Source organism: Protomyctophum bolini, assembly GCF_963924005.1.
Source record: "Protomyctophum bolini genome assembly, chromosome: 20".
NCBI lineage: Eukaryota > Metazoa > Chordata > Actinopteri > Myctophiformes > Myctophidae > Protomyctophum > Protomyctophum bolini.
Window position 1 is genome coordinate 636,344 of NC_137881.1, and position 22,947 is coordinate 659,290.

At 42.7% G+C, this 22,947-nt stretch overlaps 1 protein-coding gene across 1 annotated transcript; it reads right to left on the reverse strand.

Moving 5' to 3' along the window:
• Positions 1-212: 212 nt before the first annotated feature.
• On the reverse strand, positions 213-22,661 carry suox (sulfite oxidase). The gene is made up of 8 exons (XM_080792798.1): positions 22,518-22,661; positions 16,859-16,932; positions 12,949-13,150; positions 6,266-6,532; positions 5,116-5,455; positions 3,427-3,785; positions 2,666-2,854; positions 213-2,589 (listed from the first exon to the last, which is right to left on the reverse strand). The coding sequence occupies exons 2-8, from the start codon at positions 16,918-16,920 to the stop codon at positions 2,215-2,217; spliced, it is 1,794 nt and encodes a 597-aa protein (XP_080648924.1). The 5' UTR covers positions 16,921-16,932; positions 22,518-22,661; the 3' UTR covers positions 213-2,214.
• Positions 22,662-22,947: the final 286 nt, after the last annotated feature.

Here is a 22,947-nt window from a genome sequence, read left to right on the forward strand (position 1 = left end):
TCAAGAGCGTCTGCTAAATGCCTAAAGTCTAAATTGTAATCTTCTTCAGGAATGAGTTCAAAGCCTAAAAGGCCAACTGATTTGTGTTTGCTACATTAATGTTCCAATATGTTTTGTTTTATTTTCTTATCTATGAATTGTAATGGTTTGTTGTTGGATGTTCTTTATATATAGTCACCCTAAAGCACTTTGTGAACACCGTTTTCCAAAAGCGCTTTATAAATAAAGTTTATTTATTCAGTTATTATAATAACATTCAATGACAAAAAAAACCCCACAATTAAATCATGAAATCATTAATCAGTCATTTGTGTGACAGTAAATCACAACGGTGACTAATGTGTACATCCATGTACATTATAATACATACTAATGTGTACATCCATGTACATTATAATACATACTAATGTGTACATCCATGTACATTATAATACATACTAATGTGTACATCCATTAAGAGTACCGTACTTGCGTTCCTATTGCATATTCGTACCATTCACACATAATAATTCTACCAACTTTCATAATTCCGGTTCACGGTAATATTAATATATTATTCATGATTGTGTAGATTCAAAATAGTTTTCTTCAAACACTCGCATATCCATCCAAGCTATACAACTAGTCGCAACTCCTTTTAAGGACATGTCACTCCAATGCAACTCCTTGCAACAAAACGGTTTTAAGGACATGTCACACCAATGCAACTCCTTGCAGCTGCCATTGGGGATAATGGTTGCATGTGCTTAAAAGAGTCAGTGTTTGTTTTGGTTAGCGGTATTTGGCTACAAGAAGCTGCCGTCTTCTGATCTCCTTCTGTTTGGTCCACCTGAGAGTCCTTCCTGTCACAGTCAGTCACACCACTAAATGTGCATCAGGTCACCAGTTTAACCGTAACACCACCATGCCAGAGTGAGCGAGTGAGCGAGCGGCCCAGATTTTGGGGTGTTGGAAAGTGTCCAATGGGTTGTGGCGCCTCTTATGGCTGCCTCCGTCATGTCATCGGTGTGTGTGCGCGCGCGTGTGCGACTGTGCGTGTGTGTCTGTGTACGTGTGATGTAACGTATGTCGTCAAGCACTTCAGATTAATAAAGTACTTCAGCATATCGTCTGTCGGAATGGGAATGTCTAAAAAAGCAAAGTTAGAGGTTAGATCTGCTAACTTTGATGCGTCTGACGCTGTAGTGTGATCATGTAGTGACACACCTGTCATGGCGGGGACCAAACAGGTGTTGCAAACAAATGTATCACCGTTCAGATGAATTGAAACACCTGTGTTGGTTCCCAACATGGCAGGTGTTGGACTACATTTGAAAGTCGGGAATTTATGAAAAATAAAAAAGACGGAGATGAGGTTTCTGCCCGACGACAGTGACGACATAAAGCGCTAAGATTCACTGTTAACCCTTTGAGTTCACCTTGCTCCGGTTTGTCGCCATCTTAAATACTAGCAGCAGTAGCGCCAACGCTAGCGTGCTAAGGCAACGTCCATCCTTTCTCCAGAAAACGTCTATATTCCAATCGCGATGACCGCAGAATCTGAAAAGATTTAAAAAAAATGCAAAATAGCGAGCCATTCTTATATCGATATAAAACAGCGAGTCATTCTTATATCGATATTAAACAACGAGTCATTCTTATATCGATGTAAAGCAAATTAAAACAAGTATACTCGTCCTGAGCATCGAATGTGTTTTAACGCATTCATTTGTAAGGACTTCATTAACATTTATTTCATGAAATCCCCAATGGGACGTTTTAAGGTTATTGAGCTTTGCATTAAATACTAATCATCTCGCTTATATTTACCGTAAAGCAGGTCTCCCGGTTGCTAGGCAACCCTGTGCTCACTGTGTTTTGCCCCGAGCAAGATGGCGCACACAATGCTGGGGCTCGCCGCTCTTTACAGCCGTTTATCTGGACGTTACGGCTCAGATTGAACTGGATTGAACAACGTGACGATGTCAGCGGCTCAATGATAAATCCCGGGTTACCACGCGGTTAAAATAGCAATGCTTCTAAAGACTTAAATAAGACGAGCAACACATTAGCTTTAGCGGATTTTGGCTAAGTATTTTTGGAATGGTCTTCTTCTCCAAGCAAAATAGAACGAGAGTCAATGGTGGCAGTAGCCAACAGCACCCCCAGTGGCACCGTATTAAGACTGAACGTGGTTTTAATCAGACATCCGTCCCACTAGGGGGCGTCACCCTCTCATTCCTCCTCCTCATCATCCTCCTCTTCGTCCTCCCGTATGGTGACTGTGACGCGGTGCCAGGCGTTGCTCAGCACTCCCCGGAGGTTCCAGATGGGGGCGACGGTGTCCGGCTGCATGTTGTAGCTGCTGTCCACCGCCTTGCACACAATCTCCATGTGTCCTCCGGGGGCCCCCCCGGGGGGGGCCCCGCGGGGGGGCAGCGGCACCGTGGCCTCCCACAGCTTCCAGCCCCAGGCCCGGCCCGGAAGAGGGGGAGGAGCCTCGGGGTCTCCACCAATCATCTGGGCCACGCGCCACGTCTTCCCGCCGTCCGCGGACACGTCCACGCGCACCACCTCGCGGCCTCCGCCGGACCAGGCGTAGCCGCGGACCTGGAGGACAGTTTTAACATGTTTTATTAACCCTTGAGGGAGTTTTCGGTTATTTCGGTGGTCAGGACTAACTCACTGTCAGCTCCTGGGCGCTGCGATCCACCACAGCGCCCTCTGCTGGCGTGGTGATGGCAGACTGGATGGGCAGCTCTTGGATGGCCGGGGCAGATGAGAAGTCCACCGTGTCCCAGTCGGTGCCGGGAGAGAAGCCCTTATAGTCGTTCTGCTGCCAATGGCTGGAGGACTCCTCTGAGCTGACGATCACCTTTAATACATTAACACATACACATTAATACTAGAACTCTCCTCTAAGCCGACTATCACCTTTAATACATGAATACTTATTATTTAACACATTTAACTAAGTCGTTCTGCTGCCAATGGCTGGAGCTCTCCTCTGAGCTGACAATAGTTGAGGAGCTTAGGGATATTTCATGCTAATTAGACTAAAAGCGCCACATTTTGCACAGATTGTTTATTGTTTATAAGGATCCCCATTAGCTTTTGCCTTGACAAAAGCTAGTCTTCCTGGGGTCCGACACAGACAAACATTTAACATTTAATAAAGGCAATACTTACAATTGTTTACAAACACTAACTCAAAATAAAACATAGTAAAATAAAATATAAAAGAAATAAGAAAATCATAGGAGAAATAAAAAAACATAGCAAAAATCAATTTCAACAAATTATACATTTGAATTATTATTTTTCCCAGGGTTACTGCAGTATGGTTGTCTTGACTACAGAATTACAGATGTAGTCCAGGACTACATAATAATAATAATTAATGACCTTGCCCAGCCACTTGACGTTGAGGCCCCCACAGTTCATTACCTTGCCCAGCCACTTGACGTTGCGGGCCCCCACGGTTCCAGGGACCACGGCCCTCACAGGGTATCCGTGGTCAGCAGGGATGTCGGCTCCGTTCATCTCATAGGCCAGCAGAACGTCTCCCTCCTCGCTCACGGCCTTGCTGAGAGGGATGGAGGCTCCGTAGGTGGTGCCCGTGATGTCACGGTCCAGACCCTCAAACTGCACGTGTCTCGCCCAGCGCGCCACCTCGGGGCCATAGCCCGCGGCCCGCAGCACGTCACTGAGGCGGGCACCGCTCCACGTGGCGTTGCTGATGGCGGCGATGCCCCAGTTCAGACCCTTCACCTGCTTCACCCTGTTCATCTCTGAGCGACGGTTACCTTTGATGATAAACATTAAGAGCATTTAGACCCTTCACCTGCTTCCCCAGGTTACCTGGAAGGTACAGGGTGGATACAATGTAGGCATTTAGCAGACACTCTTAATCCAGAGCGATTGACATTAAGCAAGAACAAAAAGCATGGCAATACATCACATACATAAAAAGTAGTTATCATGAAACATGCGTAAGCTAAGAACGTAACAGTGGAGTCTATCTATATAATGAAACTATACATACTATACTATATTATACTATACATACTGTAGCGCCTAAATCCCTGTATTAGGTGCTACTGGCTGCTGATGGATGAGGAAGTTTAGACGTGTGCTGAAAGAACTGAGGTCCAGAATGTTCGTAGAGTGGATATTAAATTATATTTATTTTCCTTACAAAATCCTATACTTTGAAGGCAAATAACATAAGTAACAAACAGTCAAACGTGGTGAATGCAACAGTCCCTGTCTGCACAGTCAGAAAACAGTTTGCCTCCTATCAACAACACCTGCAATTCATTAGGGACAGGGTTAAATACCCTATGGCAACCTGAACTTGACCACACCCCTCAGTGGACATCATTGGCCACAATTAGGAGACTGAAAAATGGCGCTTACACATACTATACTATATTATACTAAACATACAGTATAAAGTGCTATGACTACATAAAATGCAATTCTAGTGCAGTCTACATAACAAGCTATAAGTCTGTATAAAATGCTATCTAAGTCTACATAAAGTGCTATCTAAGGGGCTAGGGCAAGTGCTACGGGCCATGATGGAGTCTGAAAAGGTGGGTTTTCAGACTACGGCGGAGGATTGGGAGTGAGTCTGTAGTTCTGACTGCAATGGGAAGTTCATTCCATAGTTTAGATTGGGAGTGAGTCTGTAGTTCTGACTGCAATGGGAAGTTCATTCCATAGTTTAGATTGGGAGTGAGTCTGTAGTTCTGACTGCGATGGGAAGTTCATTCCATAGTTTAGATTGGGAGTGAGTCTGTAGTTCTGACTGCAATGGGAAGTTCATTCCATAGTTTAAATTGGGATTGAGTCTGTAGTTCTGACTGCAATGGGAAGTTCATTCCATAGTTTAGATTGGGAGTGAGTCTGTAGTTCTGACTGCAGAGGGAAGTTCATTCCATAGTTTAGATTGGGAGTGAGTCTGTAGTTCTGACTGCAATGGGAAGTTCATTCCATAGTTTAGATTGGGAGTGAGTCTGTAGTTCTGACTGCAATGGGAAGTTCATTCCATAGTTTTGGAGCCAGAAGGGAGCAGAGTTTTTAGTGAAGGTTTGTAGGGTTCGATCACACTTAAACATTAACATCCATTACCTGCACACTGCAGCGTGGCTGTGATGGTGTGTTTGGGGAAGCGGTTCTTCAGCTCGTCCAGGGACAGACTCAGGACCCCTCCCCCGGGGAGCCCCTCCACCCTCAGCCGGTAGGAGCGGGGGTCCACGGCGGGCACGGGCAGGTGGTTCCTCTTGAAGAACAGGGCGGTGGGCGTGACGTAGCTGTCGGTCAGCAGCTCGGGCGGAGGCTCCGCGTTGAAGGGCTTCAGGCTGTTGACCCTCAGGGCCGGGTGGCGCTCGGGGTCACCGGAGTAGGGGTCAGAGGTCGAGGCCTGCTGCTTCTGCTGACGCCTCTGGTCCTCTGCACTCAGCTCGCCCACCTAAAGGGTTAAAACCACAACCTGGGGTTAATCTAACTAACTAACTAATTAACTAACTCTGCACTCAGCTCACCCACCTGGGATTAAAACCACAAGCTGGGGTTAATCTAACTAACTAACTAATTAACTAACTCTGCACTCAGCTCACCCACCTGGGATTAAAACCACAAGCTGGGATTAATCTAACTAACTAACTAATTAACTAACTCTGCACTCAGCTCACCCACCTGGGATTAAAACCACATTCAAATGTGTAAAGAATAGGGCTGTAGCGATACGATATGCGTCACGATACATGGTTGATACATGGACCATATTGGTTCATTCATGACGATACATCATTGATATACAATCATTGATATATATTCAATGATTGTAAATCGATACAGATACAGCTCAAGACCCACTTCTACAACATTGCTTTTAATTTTATTTTTGTTATTCATGTCCTCACTGTATTGCATTACTGCTTGTTTTTAATGTTGTTGCCTTGCTTTTCTTTTATCCTCCATTTCTCTGTAAAGCACTTTGAGCTGCATTTCATGTCAGGAAAGGTGCTATACAAATAAAGTTTTATTATTATTATTATTATTATTATTATTATTTTATTATTATTATTCAGCAAATACATTAAATCTGTGTGAAACATGTGGATAGTGCAGGCCTTCTAAGGGAAAAAGGTCTACTGTAAGTGTCAGATACTCTAAAGAGTTCATAACAGTGGCTGATAGATCCATGGACTGATTACATTACAGAGGTGACGTCTGCAAGGTCAATTATGATTTATGACAACACTAAAGTTTCCCTCACCTTGTACTCCTCCAGGATCTCCAGAACGTGCTCCTGGTTGTGCACGGCGTACAGCGACCAGAAGGGTTCGATGGCTCCGCCCGCCGCCAGCAGGATCTTGTCGCCGCCCGGGTGCATGGCCACGAACTCCGTGATGTCATAGACGCCGCCCTTGTAAGTGACCCACACCCCCCCGTCCTGCACAGAGCGATGCTTGGTCACCTCGTCCTGGGTGTAGACGGGGAGGGACCCCCGGGGGTCCCCGACGCTGGTGGCTGCCCGCTCTGTCTGCAAAACAATACGACAACACACCATCAGCTCTGTCTGCAAAACAATACGACACACCATCAGCTCTGTCTGCAAAACAATACGACAACACACCATCAGCTCTGTCTGCAAAACAATACGACAACACACCATCAGCTCTGTCTGCAAAACAATACGACAACACACCATCAGCTCTGTCTGCAAAACAATACGACACACCATCAGCTCTGTCTGCAAAACAATACGACAACACACCATCAGGGGCCTATTTCACGAATCTTGGATTAACTAATCCAGGATATAGGCCAAAGCCAGGCTTTTTAAATCCTGATCTTTACAGCCTGGTTTATTCCGTTCCACTAAAGCCAAGCGAGGCTCAGAATTGGCGGATTTGGCGAGCCGGGATCAGCAAGCCTGGCTTAATAGACAGTCTGGCTTGTTGTCTCTAGACCCCTTCTGTGGATCAAAGATTTACTGATCCTTCTTCTTCATGGGGTATTAAGGCAGTTTGCATCCTTAATAGTTGCATTACAGCCCCCTTCTGTATATCTCATTGTCTTTACTAATCTATTCAAGACCAACTGATACAAGGACTTAAGCTTCTAAAATAAATACTGCTGCTGTAATTAAAGAGAGAACATACTCTCAATAGTGGATAGACTGAATGATTAACTACCCCAAAAATATAGTTTACATTTTACCACTACTATTAACTTAAAACAGAATTCTTAATATTGTAAGCATAATGATATTGTCGCATTGTGATATTTGGCCATAACTCCCTCCTCTGAGGGAGCTACCTTTGGGGAAGGGGGTTGTTTTCCAGACAGGGGCCAGACTGGTGAGGGTCATAGGTTCATGGGTTCATTTAGCATGCCAAAGTTTGTGCTATTGCCATTGAGAATGCATTGGGCGTTTAAGTTACATAACTCCGAAACTACAAAACATTTCAAAGTAAAAAGTTCCAGCATGTGTTTCCACAGTAAGCTGAATTTTACAAAGTGTGAATGGAGTTTTTAGGTGAAAGTGATTTTTTGAAGTGCCACTATCTGCCTATAAATGTCTCAAATTTGAAAGCACTATATTTCTAAAACTATGAAACATTTCAAAGATTCCTTTTCAGGCACACATGTCCACCGTAGGATGAACCTAAATAGGTTTGAATGGGGTTTCTAGGTGTAAGTATGTAGGACTAGTAGTGGGTGAAACGTTACAATATGTTGTAAAACAATGAGTAATGGTAATATTTAGTGGTTTTCACTTTTACAAAGAATTATAATATAATAATTATTCTTAACCGTGCACTTGCACGACAGCAAACCTATTCATGGGGAACATTCACCAAAAGCAGCTGATCTACAAGCTCACAAGCTGTCATGATGTTGTGCAGCCTATATATTTTGGTTATTGTGGGCTCGCTACAGCGAGCACACACTAGTTATTGCCAGCCTATATTTACTTATTTATTTATTCCACCCTTTTTTTTGCCACCCTACTACTTCCACATACTTTATGCTAGAAATTTAGTTCAAACTTCAAACTGTTCAGCTCTTTGCAGTGATGTGGGCTTGTATTTTTATTTTTACAAAGTTTTATACTTTTTATACTTTTTAACTTTTTAACTTTTTTTAACATCCTTTATAATGAGAGTCGATGGAAGAAAGGTCCCATTTTTCACAGTTAACTTTTTTGAGCTCTTATTACTCCGTCATACTTTCACTTTGAAACTTCATTCAAACTTTATAATGTTGATCTATCTTTGAACTTTCATTGGTGAAAAAGTTGTTTTGAAAAAGTTTATACTTTTTAACATATTTAACTTTATTTATAGTTTTTTCCTGCCATTGACTTTGTATGGGTTTTATCTCTAAATCAACCTCACTTTTGCAGCCTCATTACTCTGGCATACTTTGTCGTAGAAACGTGATTTAAACTTTAGAACGCTCACACGACTCTGGACTTTTTCGTGGTTCAAACCGTATTCGAATACGTTAAACGGTTTTTCCGAAATCGCAGTTCAATCGCAGGCCGTTTCGCGTAATTAGTGCCATTTTAGAGTGCGGGCCTTCTTTGACTAGAGTGTGGAGACTGAAATTCTTTCCTTGAAAATTTACCAAACAAATTGTCGTCCCGGCCAAAGTATTCATTTTACACGCATGTTCTTTGGTCATTTTGTAGCCACACATGTCCTCTTTCACACAATGTGACCACCAAAGTACAGAGACATACAGAATGTGAACTACGGCCTTTTAAGTGACACAAAAACAGTAAATCTGCTCATTGACCTCCATTGTATAATTCTTACGAGGAAATTATCGCGCTGACAATTCTTAACTCGCTCTTATAACCACATTTTCAATCGTACCAACACCACAATCGCACATGGTGTACCTCAATATCTCAGGCCACTCACAGCGAAAGAAATATTTGCATTCGACTTTTACTTTTTGCGATAGAGCAATTTGTTCGGGCATAGTTTTCCCCCATTCAGAACCATTCTAATCTCCCAGTCATAGTACTGGCATAGAACTTGGAAGTCTTTTACTTCCACAGCTGAGACATATAAGGGCTTAATTACAGGGCTGACATTAAAGTTACAAGATCTCAATGAGTTGCTCTGCGATACCTTGTGAGCTTGTAGGTCTGCTATTTGTGCAATTAGGCTAGACACATGCAAGTGCACGCACGCACGCACGCACGCACACACACACCCTGTCTTCGCACGCACGCACACACACACACACACCCTGTCTTCCTATTGGCTGGCCTTTACACAGCTCTCGCAAGCGCGCGCACGCACGCACGCACGCAAAAAAAGTGAAAACTTTTTTTTTTTTTTTTTTTGAAATTAACTTTTTTTTTTTACTTATTAAGAAAAAACTTTAACTTTTTTTTTTTTTACTTATTAAGAAAAAACTTTAACTTTTTTTTTTTACTTATTAAGAAAAAACTTTAACTTTTTTTTGTTTTTACTTATTAAGAAAAAACTTTTAAAAACACTTCTACAACTTCCACATACTTTATTCCGCTTTATGCAGTTATTTATGCTTATTCTTTTTACACATTTTTATACATTCTTTTTTTTTTACTTTTCCTTCAGCTTTAATACATTTTCTACTGTACATTATATACATTGCGTCTTTTGGCGAGCCCACGCAGTTTCCGTAGGGAACTGCTTTCTAGTTTGATTTTATATAGTGCTTAAATTAGTCCTTTAATGCAGACCGATACAAATAAGGCAACATAAACCCATAATAATTGAATACATCTGGAAAACATCATTGGTTTGTGATCAGTTTGACTGCTTAATGAACAGTAAAGACATCAGGATTAGGTTAAACCTGGCTGTTAGCCTGGTCCGGAGCAGGCTAAGTCCAAAGCATAAGTTCCCATGGTAACTTATGTAGCATCACTTTCATGAAACCGAATCAAACCTCAACATATCCAGGTTAACTGGTTAAGTTAATCTGGCAAGATCAACCAGCTTTTATGAAACCGGTTAAGCACTGATCCAGGATATATTAAGCCAGGATATGTGTTAAAGCCCGGCTTAATCTCTAATCCAAGTTTCGTGAAATAGGCCCCAGCTCTGTCTGCAAAACAATACGACAACACACCATCAGCTCTGTCTGCAAAACAATACGACACACCATCAGCTCAGGGCTGGACTGGGTCAAAAAACAGGCCCTGACATTTGTACCAGACCGGCCCACCACTAACAAGCACGCACAAACAAACCCTAATACCACCAGTTTTACTGGAAATATGTCTCCATGTTCTGATAATTACCATAATAATTCTGGATATTAAAGGATGGGGTGTTGTGTTGGATATTAAAGGATGGGGTGTTGTGTTGGATATTAAAGGATGGGGTGTTGTGTTGGATATTAAAGGATGGGGTGTTGTGTTGGATATTAAAGGATGGGGTGTTGTGTTGGATATTAAAGGATGGGGTGTTGTGTTGGATATTAAAGGATGGGGTGTTGTGTTGGATATTAAAGGATGGGGTGTTGTGCTGGATATTAAAGGATGGGGTGTTGTGTTGGATATTAAAGGATGGGGTGTTGTGTTGGATATTAAAGGATGGGGTGTTGTGTTGGATATTAAAGGATGGGGTGTTGTGTTGGATATTAAAGGATGGGGTGTTGTGTTGGATATTAAAGGATGGGGTGTTGTGTTGGATATTAAAGGATGGGGTGTTGTGCTGGATATTAAAGGATGGGGTGTTGTGTTGGATATTAAAGGATGGGGTGTTGTGTTGGATATTAAAGGATGGGGTGTTGTGTTGGATATTAAAGGATGGGGTGTTGTGCTGGATATTAGTGTGGCAGGATGTCATTATTGTTGCTTTCCAGATGAACACCTGCACTAGCACACTATATCCACTAGATGGCACTAGTGGCCTGTGGCAGTACACCAACATAGCTGCCACGCAAACAACCCTTCATTATACATCAGGAAAAATTTATCGACTGTAAATATGGTTTGATCACACAATGGTTGAGATTAAATCAACTGTGCTCACATTAATTATTATTACTAGTCCTACCCGTTTGTCCCCCCCCCCCCCCCCCTAAATATTTTTAATAACGTTGATTTTAACTTAACTATAATATATTTGTGTGTTTTTTTAATGAATAAAAACAGCACTATAACATGAAAGTATTCGTACAAATGCATGCAGGGCTCGAAATTAACTTTTTTACTTGGTAGCACTGGTGCTCCCAAATTCAGAATGAAGGAGCACCAGAAAAGAATTAGGAGCACCCACCAAAATTTTACGAGCACCAATATGTAATCGATTTTTTACATTCATTATTATTACACTTGTAGCCTACAACAGTGGTTCCCAACATTTTTCATGTCAAGCACCCTCAAATTGACACTCATTAGTCCACGGACCCCCATTTGAAAATATATGCCAGGGACCCCCATATGAGAAGATTTTTACGGCTCTAGCAGTGATTTTCAGTTATTTACATTTCAAGGACCCCCAGTTTGACCTGAATTAGGCTACCGTTCCCCATTTCTATCTCTGGGACCCATAAAATCAAAGTTAATTTAACTGAGTGTTCAAATGTACAGTGAAATTGGTTTACCCATAGTATGTAGTACACTCTCAGAGTTTCAGACCCATAAGGGTCCATTTGGTTCCTAACTATCATTTAACCGAGGACCCCTAGGGATCCCCGGACCCCACTTTGGGAACCACTGGCCTACAAGCCAGTTGGTATGAGATGCTATTTTTGTGGCAATAAACCAGTTGAAAATATAATTAAATTCTAAATACTGTCTCTGCTATAATTTCTGAATTTGTAAATGGCTACAAAACCCTTTGTTTTATGTAGGCCTGCTTTTTGATTGAAGTAAAAAAAAATATATATATATATATATATATATATATATATGTATATATACTGTATATATTTATGAGAAGTTATTTTCATAACGTCATCATAAATGTGTGTGTGTGACTCCACACATTCCATTCAATTGAGCCCTTTTGTTGTCTCTCACAGCTGAGGACCTCAGGTCCAGCTGATGTTGATCACCCAATCAGTCCACGGACTGACGGGAGGTTAGAGGAAGTAGAAGAAGCCAAGGAGATATTTCTTTAAACAATCATAACTCTGGACAGGAATGGACTAGGAACACTTTCGGTCGCGATCGTTTTGGTCGCACTACAGTAATTATATGCAGTAGCACTGGTGCGCCCAGTTATATTTTGAGATCGCACAGATTAAAATTCAGGCGCATTTGCGACCAAAATGGTCGCTATTTCAAGCCCTGGCATGGTAGGGCTGTTCATGGCAAGGACCACAGCGTTTACACGTATTAGCCCACAGACCCCCGTTTGAAAAGTATGAACTATGAAGGCCCCCAGTTTGACACGCATCACAGAACCTATGGAGGGTCGCACAGATACTCCCACATGTATTTTGTGAGTCGCACAGATGAAGTTATGGAGCATTTGCGTCCAAAATGTGCACAATTCTGAGCTCTGGCTTGAGAAAACTCATGACTTTTGCAACCTGTGATGTTGTGAGTTTATCGATTAGCTGTTGTGAGCTTGTAGATTAGCTGTTTTCGCCGGAGCGAGCACTTCTCCCCAAAAGCATGTTTTTGCAACAAACGTTTGAAATTTCCGCATTTGCGGCGCCCCCTATGGCTGAAAATGAAATTGCTTGGGGCTCTCCGTTGATGTAGGTGGAAGAGCAAAAAGTGTGTTTTGAAGAAAATTCAAAATGGCGGAAAAATCTATCCTGGCGCAAATGGGCGTGGCCTATATGGGGGGAGAACATGTGAGGGTACCTACCCTAGGTCCCACGGTGGGGGAGAACATGTGAGGGTACCTACCCTAGGTCCCACAGGGGGGGAGAACATGTGAGGGTACCTACCCTAGGTCCCACGGGGGGGGGGGGAGAACATGTACTAACCTTGCTGTAATAGAACCCATAGGCCAGGACAGCGCCTGTCCCGGCCAGCAGTCCTGCCAGGGCATGCCTCCAGGTGGTGGCGCTGTGGTTCCACTGGTACTGTCGTTGACCTCCTGACCTGTGGTTGTGCTGCTCAGTGCTGCCCCTGCTGGAGTGGAGGTCTGCTGCAGCCCAGGCGCCGGGAGCCAGACGTACGGGATTTCTAGGGGGACACACACAACACCTTTAAGTCCAGGGGTCCTTGGGGGTTCCAGGGGGTCCCCAGTAGTTAACACACAACACCTTTAAGTCCAGGGGTCTTTGGGGGTTCCAGGGGGTCCCCAGTAGTTAACACACAACACCTTTAAGTCCAGGGGTCCTTGGGGGTTCCAGGGGGTCCCCAGTAGTTAACACACAACACCTTTAAGTCTAGGGGTCTTTGGGGGTTCCAGGGGGTCCCCAGTAGTTAACACACAACACCTTTAAGTCCAGGGGTCCTTGGGGGTTCCAGGGGGTCCCCAGTAGTTAACACACAACACCTTTAAGTCCAGGGGACCTTGGGGGTTCCAGGGGGTCCCCAGTAGTTAACACACAACACCTTTAAGTCCAGGGGTCCTTGGGGGTTCCAGGGGGTCCCCAGGAATAGTAGTTAACACACACCACCATGGGACATTTAACATATTGATGACAGTTTGCAGAACGGGTTCATTGGGTTCATTTCAAACTAAATCAAGTCAACACAAAAACTGTTATTGTTGACGCTCCACAACAATGGTTTACAACACGGTCCACCATGTTCAATTCATCACATTTACAAATATACACTTTGAGCTCAGACTTTACGGGGGCCAGTGTGGAATTGCATCTGTAGGTTCAGTTTTTTTTTTTTTATATATATATTTTATCCCACGATTTTGTAACCCATTTTTCACCCCTGTGTCAATCATCTACTGTGATCCTGGGCTCTACACACCCTCCGCCAACCTGGGGAGAGCAACGGACTTGAACTCATGCTTCCTTCATGCCTGAGTGTCCAAGTTGCTCCTTTTACACCTGACAGGGGGGAGTTTCCCTGGTTGGACGTAGCGCGTGGAAGGAACACGTTATTCCAACCAGTTCCTTTCCCCTCCATCAGTTTAGAGACCAGGATTACTGCATGTTTTTGTGAGGGTACCTACCCTAGGAGAAGGTTCAGTTTTGAAGGAGTCTAGGGATTCAAATGTTCTTTTTTCTTTGTGGCTTTAGTCTTTTTTTTTCTATTTATTTTTGAATAGAGGGATAGGGTGGCTCAGGAGGTAGAGCAGGTCGTCCAATGATCCCCTGGGTCGGCGGTTCGAATCCCGGCTCCTCCTCCTGTCCACATGTCAAAGTGTCCTTGAGCAAGACACTGAACCCCACCCTGCCTCCAATGAGTCGGTCGGTGTGAGCTCGCCACCGTCGGTGTGTGAATGTGTGAAGTGAGGACGCTGGCGTCGACTGTTCACCGCTTCACCTCCCAATGAATGAACCTTCACCTCCCAATGTATGAATGAATGAACCTTCACCTCCCAATGTATGAATGAATGAACCGTTGTAAAGCGCTTTGAGCACTTGGAAAAGCGCTATAAAAATGCAATTCATTATTCATTATTATAGGAGCGAAATAAATGTAGTCCCTTGTTTCAGCCGAATCTGGGTTTGTTGAATTTCCTTTGTTCTCAAAGGCCCGTTTTCCACAAGCTCACAATGTGCTTGTAGATCTGCTATTTTCAGCAAGTGTAAAATGACTTATACTGGATCTCTTGTCCACTAGTATCCTCATAACATTTTAGTAGTTCTGCTATTTTTCAATAGCTAAAGAGTGACCAAACAGTGAGTGAGTGACCAAACAGTAAAGTAATAAAAGGGGACGATAACAGTCAGTAATTCAGAAGCTGGTCTGATAAAACATTTAGGAGAAGTTCCTATTTTGCTCCTGTTGTGAGATAATGATTAACTTCACCAATAGCTAACCTGAGACTGGCTGGATTTCACACACTGAGTCAATCTAGACTAGAGGATGTCCTTGTATCAACTCTGACCTTTGGGCAGGTCATTCATCGCGTGACTAAAATGCACGTTACTGTGTGTGGATCACAGGACAACACTGTGGTGACCAGATGTCCCGCTTAGCGTGGGACAGTCCCTCATTTACAATACTTTCCAGGCGTCCCACAAATTGAGACCCTAGCTGTCCCACATTGTGACTGACAGGCATCAGTGTTCACATTGAGACCCTGTCTGTCCCACATTGTGACTGACAGGCATCAGTGTTCACATTGAGACCCTGTCTGTCCCACATTGTGACTGACAGGCATCAGTGTTCACATTGAGACCCTGTCTGTCCCACATTGTGACTTACAGGCATCAGTGTTCACATTGAGACCCTGTCTGTCCCACATTGTGACTGACAGGCATCAGTGTTCACATTGAGACCCTGTCTGTCCCACATTGTGACTGACAGGCATCAGTGTTCACATTGAGACCCTGTCTGTCCCACATTGTGACTGACAGGCATCAGTGTTCACATTGAGACCCTGTCTGTCCCACATTGTGACTGACAGGCATCAGTGTTCACATTGAGACCCTGTCTGTCCCACATTGTGACTGACAGGCGTCAGTGTTCACATTGAGACCCTGTCTGTCCCACATTGTGACTGACAGGCATCAGTGTTCGCATTGAGACCCTGTCTGTCCCACATTGTGACTGACAGACATCAGTGTTCGCATTGAGACCCTGTCTGTCCCACATTGTGACTGACAGACATCAGTGTTCACATTGAGACCCTGTCTGTCCCACATTGTGACTGACAGGCATCAGTGTTCGCATTGAGACCCTGTCTGTCCCACATTGTGACTGACAGACATCAGTGTTCAAATGCCCTAATAGTTAGTCCCCTAATAGTTGTCTTTCTGTTGTAAAGGACTCTCATTCTCTCTTTTCCTGCATTATATATTTTTAAGCCTATGAGAAATATCCCCTAAACTTTAGGGCCTAAAGGGCCTAGGCTATACTACCAAGACGGCTATCTCACCCATGACCAAAATTAGCATTTTTAAACAAAATGTGAGACTCCAGAATGAGACTCCAGAATGGATTAATAACACACAATAACAATATGGTTGAATATGACATTATGGAATTAAATATCAAGTTGGCTCACACAAATGAACAGTTTGGTTCTGGGGTTCTGTTCACCCTAGACAACACATACTGTACTGTAATGAACAGTTTGGTTCTGGGGTTCTGTTCACCCTAGACAACACATACTGTACTGTAATGAACAGTTTGGTTCTGGGGTTCTGTTCACCCTAGACAACACATACTGTACATCATCATAATCATTTTTTCGACCGCGGTCGAGATCATGGATTTCACAATATCACGCCAGACTTTCCGGTCCTTCATTCGCCATCCCCAGTTCCTGCTTTACTGATGCATGTGTCCCTATACCTATAGCGATGACATCATGTGTCCCTATAGCGATGACATCATGTGTCCCTATAGCGATGACATCATGTGTCCCTATAGCGATGACATCAGGGAACGACAGTTTTCTACCTCTGGTCTGCTTCGAGGCAGGACTCCAGAGAAGAAGGGAAGATATAACCTCATTGTCAGCTCTGTAGCGGTGGCCGGAAAACTGTGTTCTTCTGGATCGGACTAGTGAAGAAACACGGGGAAGGTTGCCGAATATTAGATTAGTCGATGGGTGGCTCTTCCAAGACAGATTTTGCGCTCTCATTAGAAGGCGGGTGTAAGTGCCATTTCTCTAGTCTCTAGTACACATACAATTATATAACAGCCCCCTTTATTACCTTTGTATAAGTCTGACAAGACTGGGACTTTGTGGTCCCAGTCTCGTCAGCCGTTGACTCTGTCTGTCTGTCTGTCTGTATAATGTTACTGTACCCGTGTGTATTGTTGAGTGGTCCCAGTCTTGTAAGCCGTTGACAGTGTCTGAGACGCAGCATTGCATTGGTGTTCTGGAGGAGGAAAGACACAGTAAGTAGTAGTAGTAGTAGTAGTAGTAGCAGTAGTAGTAGTAGTAGACCTAGGGTTAGGTGTTCTGGAGGAGGAAAGACACAGTAAGTAGTAGTAGTAGTAGTAGTAGTAGTAGTAGTAGTAGTAGTAGTAGTAGTAGTAGACCTAGGGTTAGGTGTTCTGGAGGAGGAAAGACACAGTAGTGAGATAAGATACAGATAAGATACAGTAGAGTAAAGAACTGCACATGGAATAAATGTTTATTAGAATTATTTAACCTTTGCTTTGAGACCAATAGGGTTTAAAGCTGCCAAAATTCAAATGAAAAAAAACTGAATGTAAATTGAAATAATCATTTTAGATTTTCAGAACGCATTTCTTGAGACAAAAATAAATCTACAATGCAATAGCATTTACATTTAATCTACAGATGTGCTCATTCTATGACACAATTAAAATGATTAAAAAAAAAGATCATTTGATTTTCATGCCATTTCATTTGAATTTTGGCAGCTTTAAGCTTCCATAGTTTTAAAATGGAAGATGCTTCTAATCATGTTATTCTATTCTGCTACTTGGACCAATTTAAACGATTCAAAGACTCTTTATTCCATTGTTAGTTTGACCACTTTAAATACTCTAAAATAACCAACAACCAAATTACGGACAACATTTACAAGATCTACAAGCTCTAGATCTACAAGCTCTAGATCAATCGGGTATTTTTGATTTGACGTAATAGTATTACTCAAGTTAAGTAATATACTTGGTTCTGCCCCTAGAACAAACTGAACGCCTGGCAATAAACTAAACCAAATAAACCTATGAACACAATACATTAAGAGGATTTATTACGCCATAAACTAAATGTACGACCAGACCTCTGTCTCTCCAGCTGGTGTTTGGCCAGAGTTACACCCTGGTGAGTGAGTGTGAAAAGATATCCATAAATGTCATGGTTTATGACTATACAACAGGCAGGTTGGTTATGAAATATGAAATACTGGTAGCCAGTGCATTACATCATAAATACAACAGGCAGGTTGGTTATGAAATATGAAATAATGGTAGCCACTGCCTTACATCATCATCATCACAGTCCTTAAGCACAGCAGTGCTTTTCAACTCTTTTCAGATCAAGGCCCATTCTTTATTTATTGTGCATTTGAGGCATGGATCACCACTGGTGGTCCATTTGGTTACTAACTCTGTGGGGACCACCTGGAACCCCCTCAAGGACCGCCAAATTCTAACTTTGTGTTATTTGTTTCCCCGTAAATTAAATAATAGAAAATGGTCGACCTACAAGCTCACAACGCGCCTCAAAGCAACACACTGTGAACTTGTAGATCAGTGATATTGTTCCATAAGTTTCCCCCCAGAATAGGGACGCTAGGAATCATGTGCTTAAGCCTTGAAGCTAAATTAAGATCAGTTGACGCTCTCAAGAGATTGTTTTTGCATTACTGTTAATTTACCAGAGGTCTACACAATTAGATACTGTAGAATAATTGTTATTTTGATCAACGTCTACCTGTTATCTCTCCTAATGGTACCAACATCAATACAGCATGGAACTGTGGACAGAATCCACAATATTCCTGTCGCCTCACAGCTAGAAGGTCCTGGGTTCGATTCCCGCTGGGGACGCTGTGGGCACTGGCGGCGTGTTCCCTCCTCCGCGTCATCAGTGCCCATACCCGAGGCGGGGGATGGCGAAAGGGCCTTTCTGTGTGGAGTTTGCATGTTCTCCCCGTGTCCCCTAGGGTAGATACCCTCACAAAAACATGCAGTAATCCTGGTCTCTAAAACTACCTCCCCCTGGCCAGCCGGGGCGCCTGATGGAGGTGAAAGGAACTGGTCGGAATAACGTGTCCCTTCCACGCGCTACGTCCGGCCGGGGAAATTCCCCTCTGTCAGGTGAAAAGAAGCAGCTTGGACTCCTCATGCATAGAAGGAGGCATGAGGTCAGTCCGCTGCCCCCCCAGGTTGGCAGAGGAAGTGTAGCGCCCAGGATTACATTAGATAATTGGCACTGGGTGAAAAGAAAACTGGGTTACAAAAATCGTGGGATAAAAAATTTAAATTAAAAAAAGAATCCACAATATTCAATATATAGTTTTTGGTCAGAGAGGCTAAATCTCCTTAATGTGGTCCGTGGCTCAAACGCTGAATAAATAATGGACCTTGATATGAAAAGGTGTCTGCAACTGTAGAGACATTTCAATAAATAACTACAGTTTGTTCATGAAACATATCCTTGTTTTTATTTGTGTCCTTTTCATTACCAAGCAACAACCAATGGGATGACCCGATTCCCTCCACTCCTCCTCATTTGACTAACCAGGGGTTACACCGCCAACAGCCAATTAGGGTTAAGAGGGGCTTGTCCTCATTCGACAGGCCAATCAGGGTTAAGGGGCGTGGAGGAGGGGCTATAATTTATTGCGGTTGACAGAGTGGCGTCATTGAGGGGTCAGAAAACATGCAGCCTGGATGGATAGGGACAAGCTGGAGTTGGAAATACATTGTTTTCAACGAGGGCGGCGCAAATAACAGCTATTTTAACGGTTTTAAAGTATTGTACAGTGACAAGTGACAACTAAAGTCTCTGTAATGTTTATTACTATTTACTACAAAAACGAAATCTAAAATGAAGGGATTTAAGGGATATTTCCCTTCAAAAACACTTTGTCATAATATTATCTTCTACTCAGGTTTATGTGAACACCCCAAATAGTTTTTAAGTTGCTCGATTCAGTATTTAGATATTTGATATTAATTTTAACCATGATAGATTCATCGAAAATACCTAGTTTTCTTTCCCTGGTGACTGATATTGTCCTTCTTAAACATCGTTTGGTGTAAGTGGAATAAAGTATATTTTCTAATCCACAATAAGAGTCTCTATAGTATAGTATAATACAGCCACCTCATGCATTAATTATTCTAATTATTTATTCCAATCCACAATAAGACCTGGTGAACAACTAGAGCTATCAGTATCAGCCACATCCTCATTTACCACCTGCTGGAATCATTTAGCTTATCAATTAAATCACTTGCTACTAAAGCTTAGTCCTGATAACAAACACCACAACGTACGGCTATAAAAGCTATAAATTATATCCTGTCACAGTAAATAATTTGATCCCACGGGATACATTTAATATTAATATATTTAACAGGCCACTCTTATGATATGGATAATGTAATTAGTATTAATTACATTATTACAGGTCTGATTAACCCATTCTGACCTGAGATCAGATTTAAAAAAATGTCAGTCGTTCTTCGATTTTTCAAAAATAGCAGACCTACAAGCTCGTAGCTCACCACTCGGTGGCGCGCTATGAGCTTGTAGATCTGCTATTTTTCAATATAGCTAAAGCATAACATGATGCGAACACCAAAATGGGTTCCCGTTCAGAATGGGTTAAGAGAAGATATTAACGTATCTAGCAGTGATTCTCAACCAGTTACATTTCAAGGACCCCCGGTTTGACATCCATTAGACTATGGACCCCCATTTAATGGCATTTATATCTCCGAGGGAGACCTGCATTTATATTGTAAAAATATATGTAAATGTAACTCCGAGGGTCTACAAATGGAACCAAATGGACCCGTTGTAGAGTTACAGACCCATAAGGGTCCATTGGGTTCCAAACTATCATTTAGCTGGGGACCCCCTGGAACTCCCTCAAGGACCCCTGACAGGCTGACACCACCTGCTGCAGCACAAGTTTACAGGTTTCTGTTTGAGCTCCAACGACTTGCACTTTATCGTGTCATGACAAAATCATGAGAATAGGGAAGGTAACAAAAGGATAACGTCAAGATAACAGGACAACAATATCTTGGATTCTAGAGCTATGGCCCACAGCTAGATACAAGGTTCGTGCTCCAAAAGATAAATAAGAATAAGGCACAATATCACAGTCCGTCTTGTGCAAGTCAGAGACAACGGATATAACAGCAGATATAATAACGCAGATATCAGGCAAGTGTAGCAATGTGTATTCATCATAAAGTGTAAACTTTGCTGTTTAAACTTTAGCATTCCTACTTCATCTATAGTGTGAACTGTGAACTCTAAACAACTATCTCTCTCTACTTCATCTAGTGTAAATGTAACGCCCGGGATTCGAACTCAGGCCTCCCATGTGAAAGTCCAACATCTTAACCACTAGACCAAAGGGACATCCCTGTAGACCGGGGGGGATCATCAGAGTCTCTGAGTCATTGATAAACTCTAGCTCTGCCTTACTCCCTCTAGCCTTACTGCTGTTGTGACGGTATTAGAGCTATGGACCAGGGCATTAGAGCTATGGATCAGTGCATTAGAGCTATGGACCAGAGCTACATAAACTCTAGCTCTGATTCCATAGCCTTACTGCTGTTGTGACGGCATTAGAGCTATGGACCAGAGCTACATAAACTCTAGCTCTGATTCCATAGCCTTCCTGCTGTTGTGACGGCATTAGAGCTATGGACCAGAGCTACATAAACTCTAAACAACTATCATCTCAGTTCAACAAACCATGTGCAACCCAGATTCGGCACAAAGGGACTGTATTATTGCTCCTATGCCACAAACATATAGAATGCCCTACCAACAAGACATGCAAATCCCTTGACTCCTTCAAAACCGCTCTCAATACGGACGGCTGCAATTCGAAACTGGCCCCAGTAAAATCTGAATTTTCCCCCTCACTCACTTTCCCTTTTTACCTCCTTTATGATGAATTCCTGTTTATGGCTATATATAAATGTATATTTGTACGTGTCTATATGTTTTGATGAATTGAACAAGGTGTAATGCTTTATGGTGTCGTCCACTCACCTAACCCAGTCTTTTAATTGAGTTGTGCTTGAAATGCACTGTTTTCTGCAAACTGTTAATAAATACTTCAGTCAGTCTCTGTCTCAATTCAATGCAATTTAAATAAAGGGACTGAGGGACGTTTTGGGGCTAACATGTCTGCGTTTAAAAGGTTTTATACTGATGCTGCTGGATCAGGATGGATATTATAATTAGCTCTGAGCGTCACCATAGATGGATATATTACAGCATAACAGAAGCCGGTGTTTAACTGCAAAGTAAACAACAACTTGTGATGCAAAATAAACCGAGAATAACTCAAAGCAAAGTGAAATAAACTGTCTTCCCTAATAAACTGTGTTTATTAGTGTTTCCCACTCCCCTCCTTCTAAATATTATCATAAATAAACCACAGTATAAATCATCACATTGGCTACACGTTTACAACAATAAATGTCAAACAGTCAGTGAAAAAGGATTGACATGACTTCATTGTTCTTCAGACATAGTTTAGCGTCACTTATTTACCCCAAAACATCAACCGTGTGTGTGTGTGTGTGTGTGTGTGTGTGTGTGTGTGTGTGTGTGTGTGTGTGCGCGTGTCCATCCATACACCACATCACTGCTGTCTGTTAGCATCTCTCCTAGCCACAGTTGCTAACTCACTCACTCATCCAACAGTAAACATTCTTTCTGTTGTCAGTTGAACTCGAGGCTGTAAAAACAGCTGCTGTTTCTACTGATAAATGATAAAGTACTCACCTCTACTTTAACAGAAGCTCTTTAATAAAAGTCCCACACGGTGACTGACAGACACACGGTTTAGAGATGCGGTTTAGTTTAAACTGCGACGCGTTGTGTTTCCTCACAGCAGAGCTGTCCGTTACTAACCTCGCCTCACCAGGCTTTCCACCTCGGAGGAGTGCTTTGAGCTGCACTGTGTTGCAGAATGCATGGAAAAGTGGGTATTAACGCCTCCTGGTGGTGGAATTTTACTGACAGAGGTAGAATTATACTTCTTCCGTACAACAGTGTTTTACAGTCAGTCAGTCCGTCAAGTCGATGTTTAGTCAATTTATGCGAACGCACTTCCGGAAGCTTTCAAATTAAGAGGAAGTTCTACTCGTCAAGTTCAAGCATCAAAATTCTGACGTTAAACGCTGCATTTCCGCTTTCACTTCAAAATAAAACG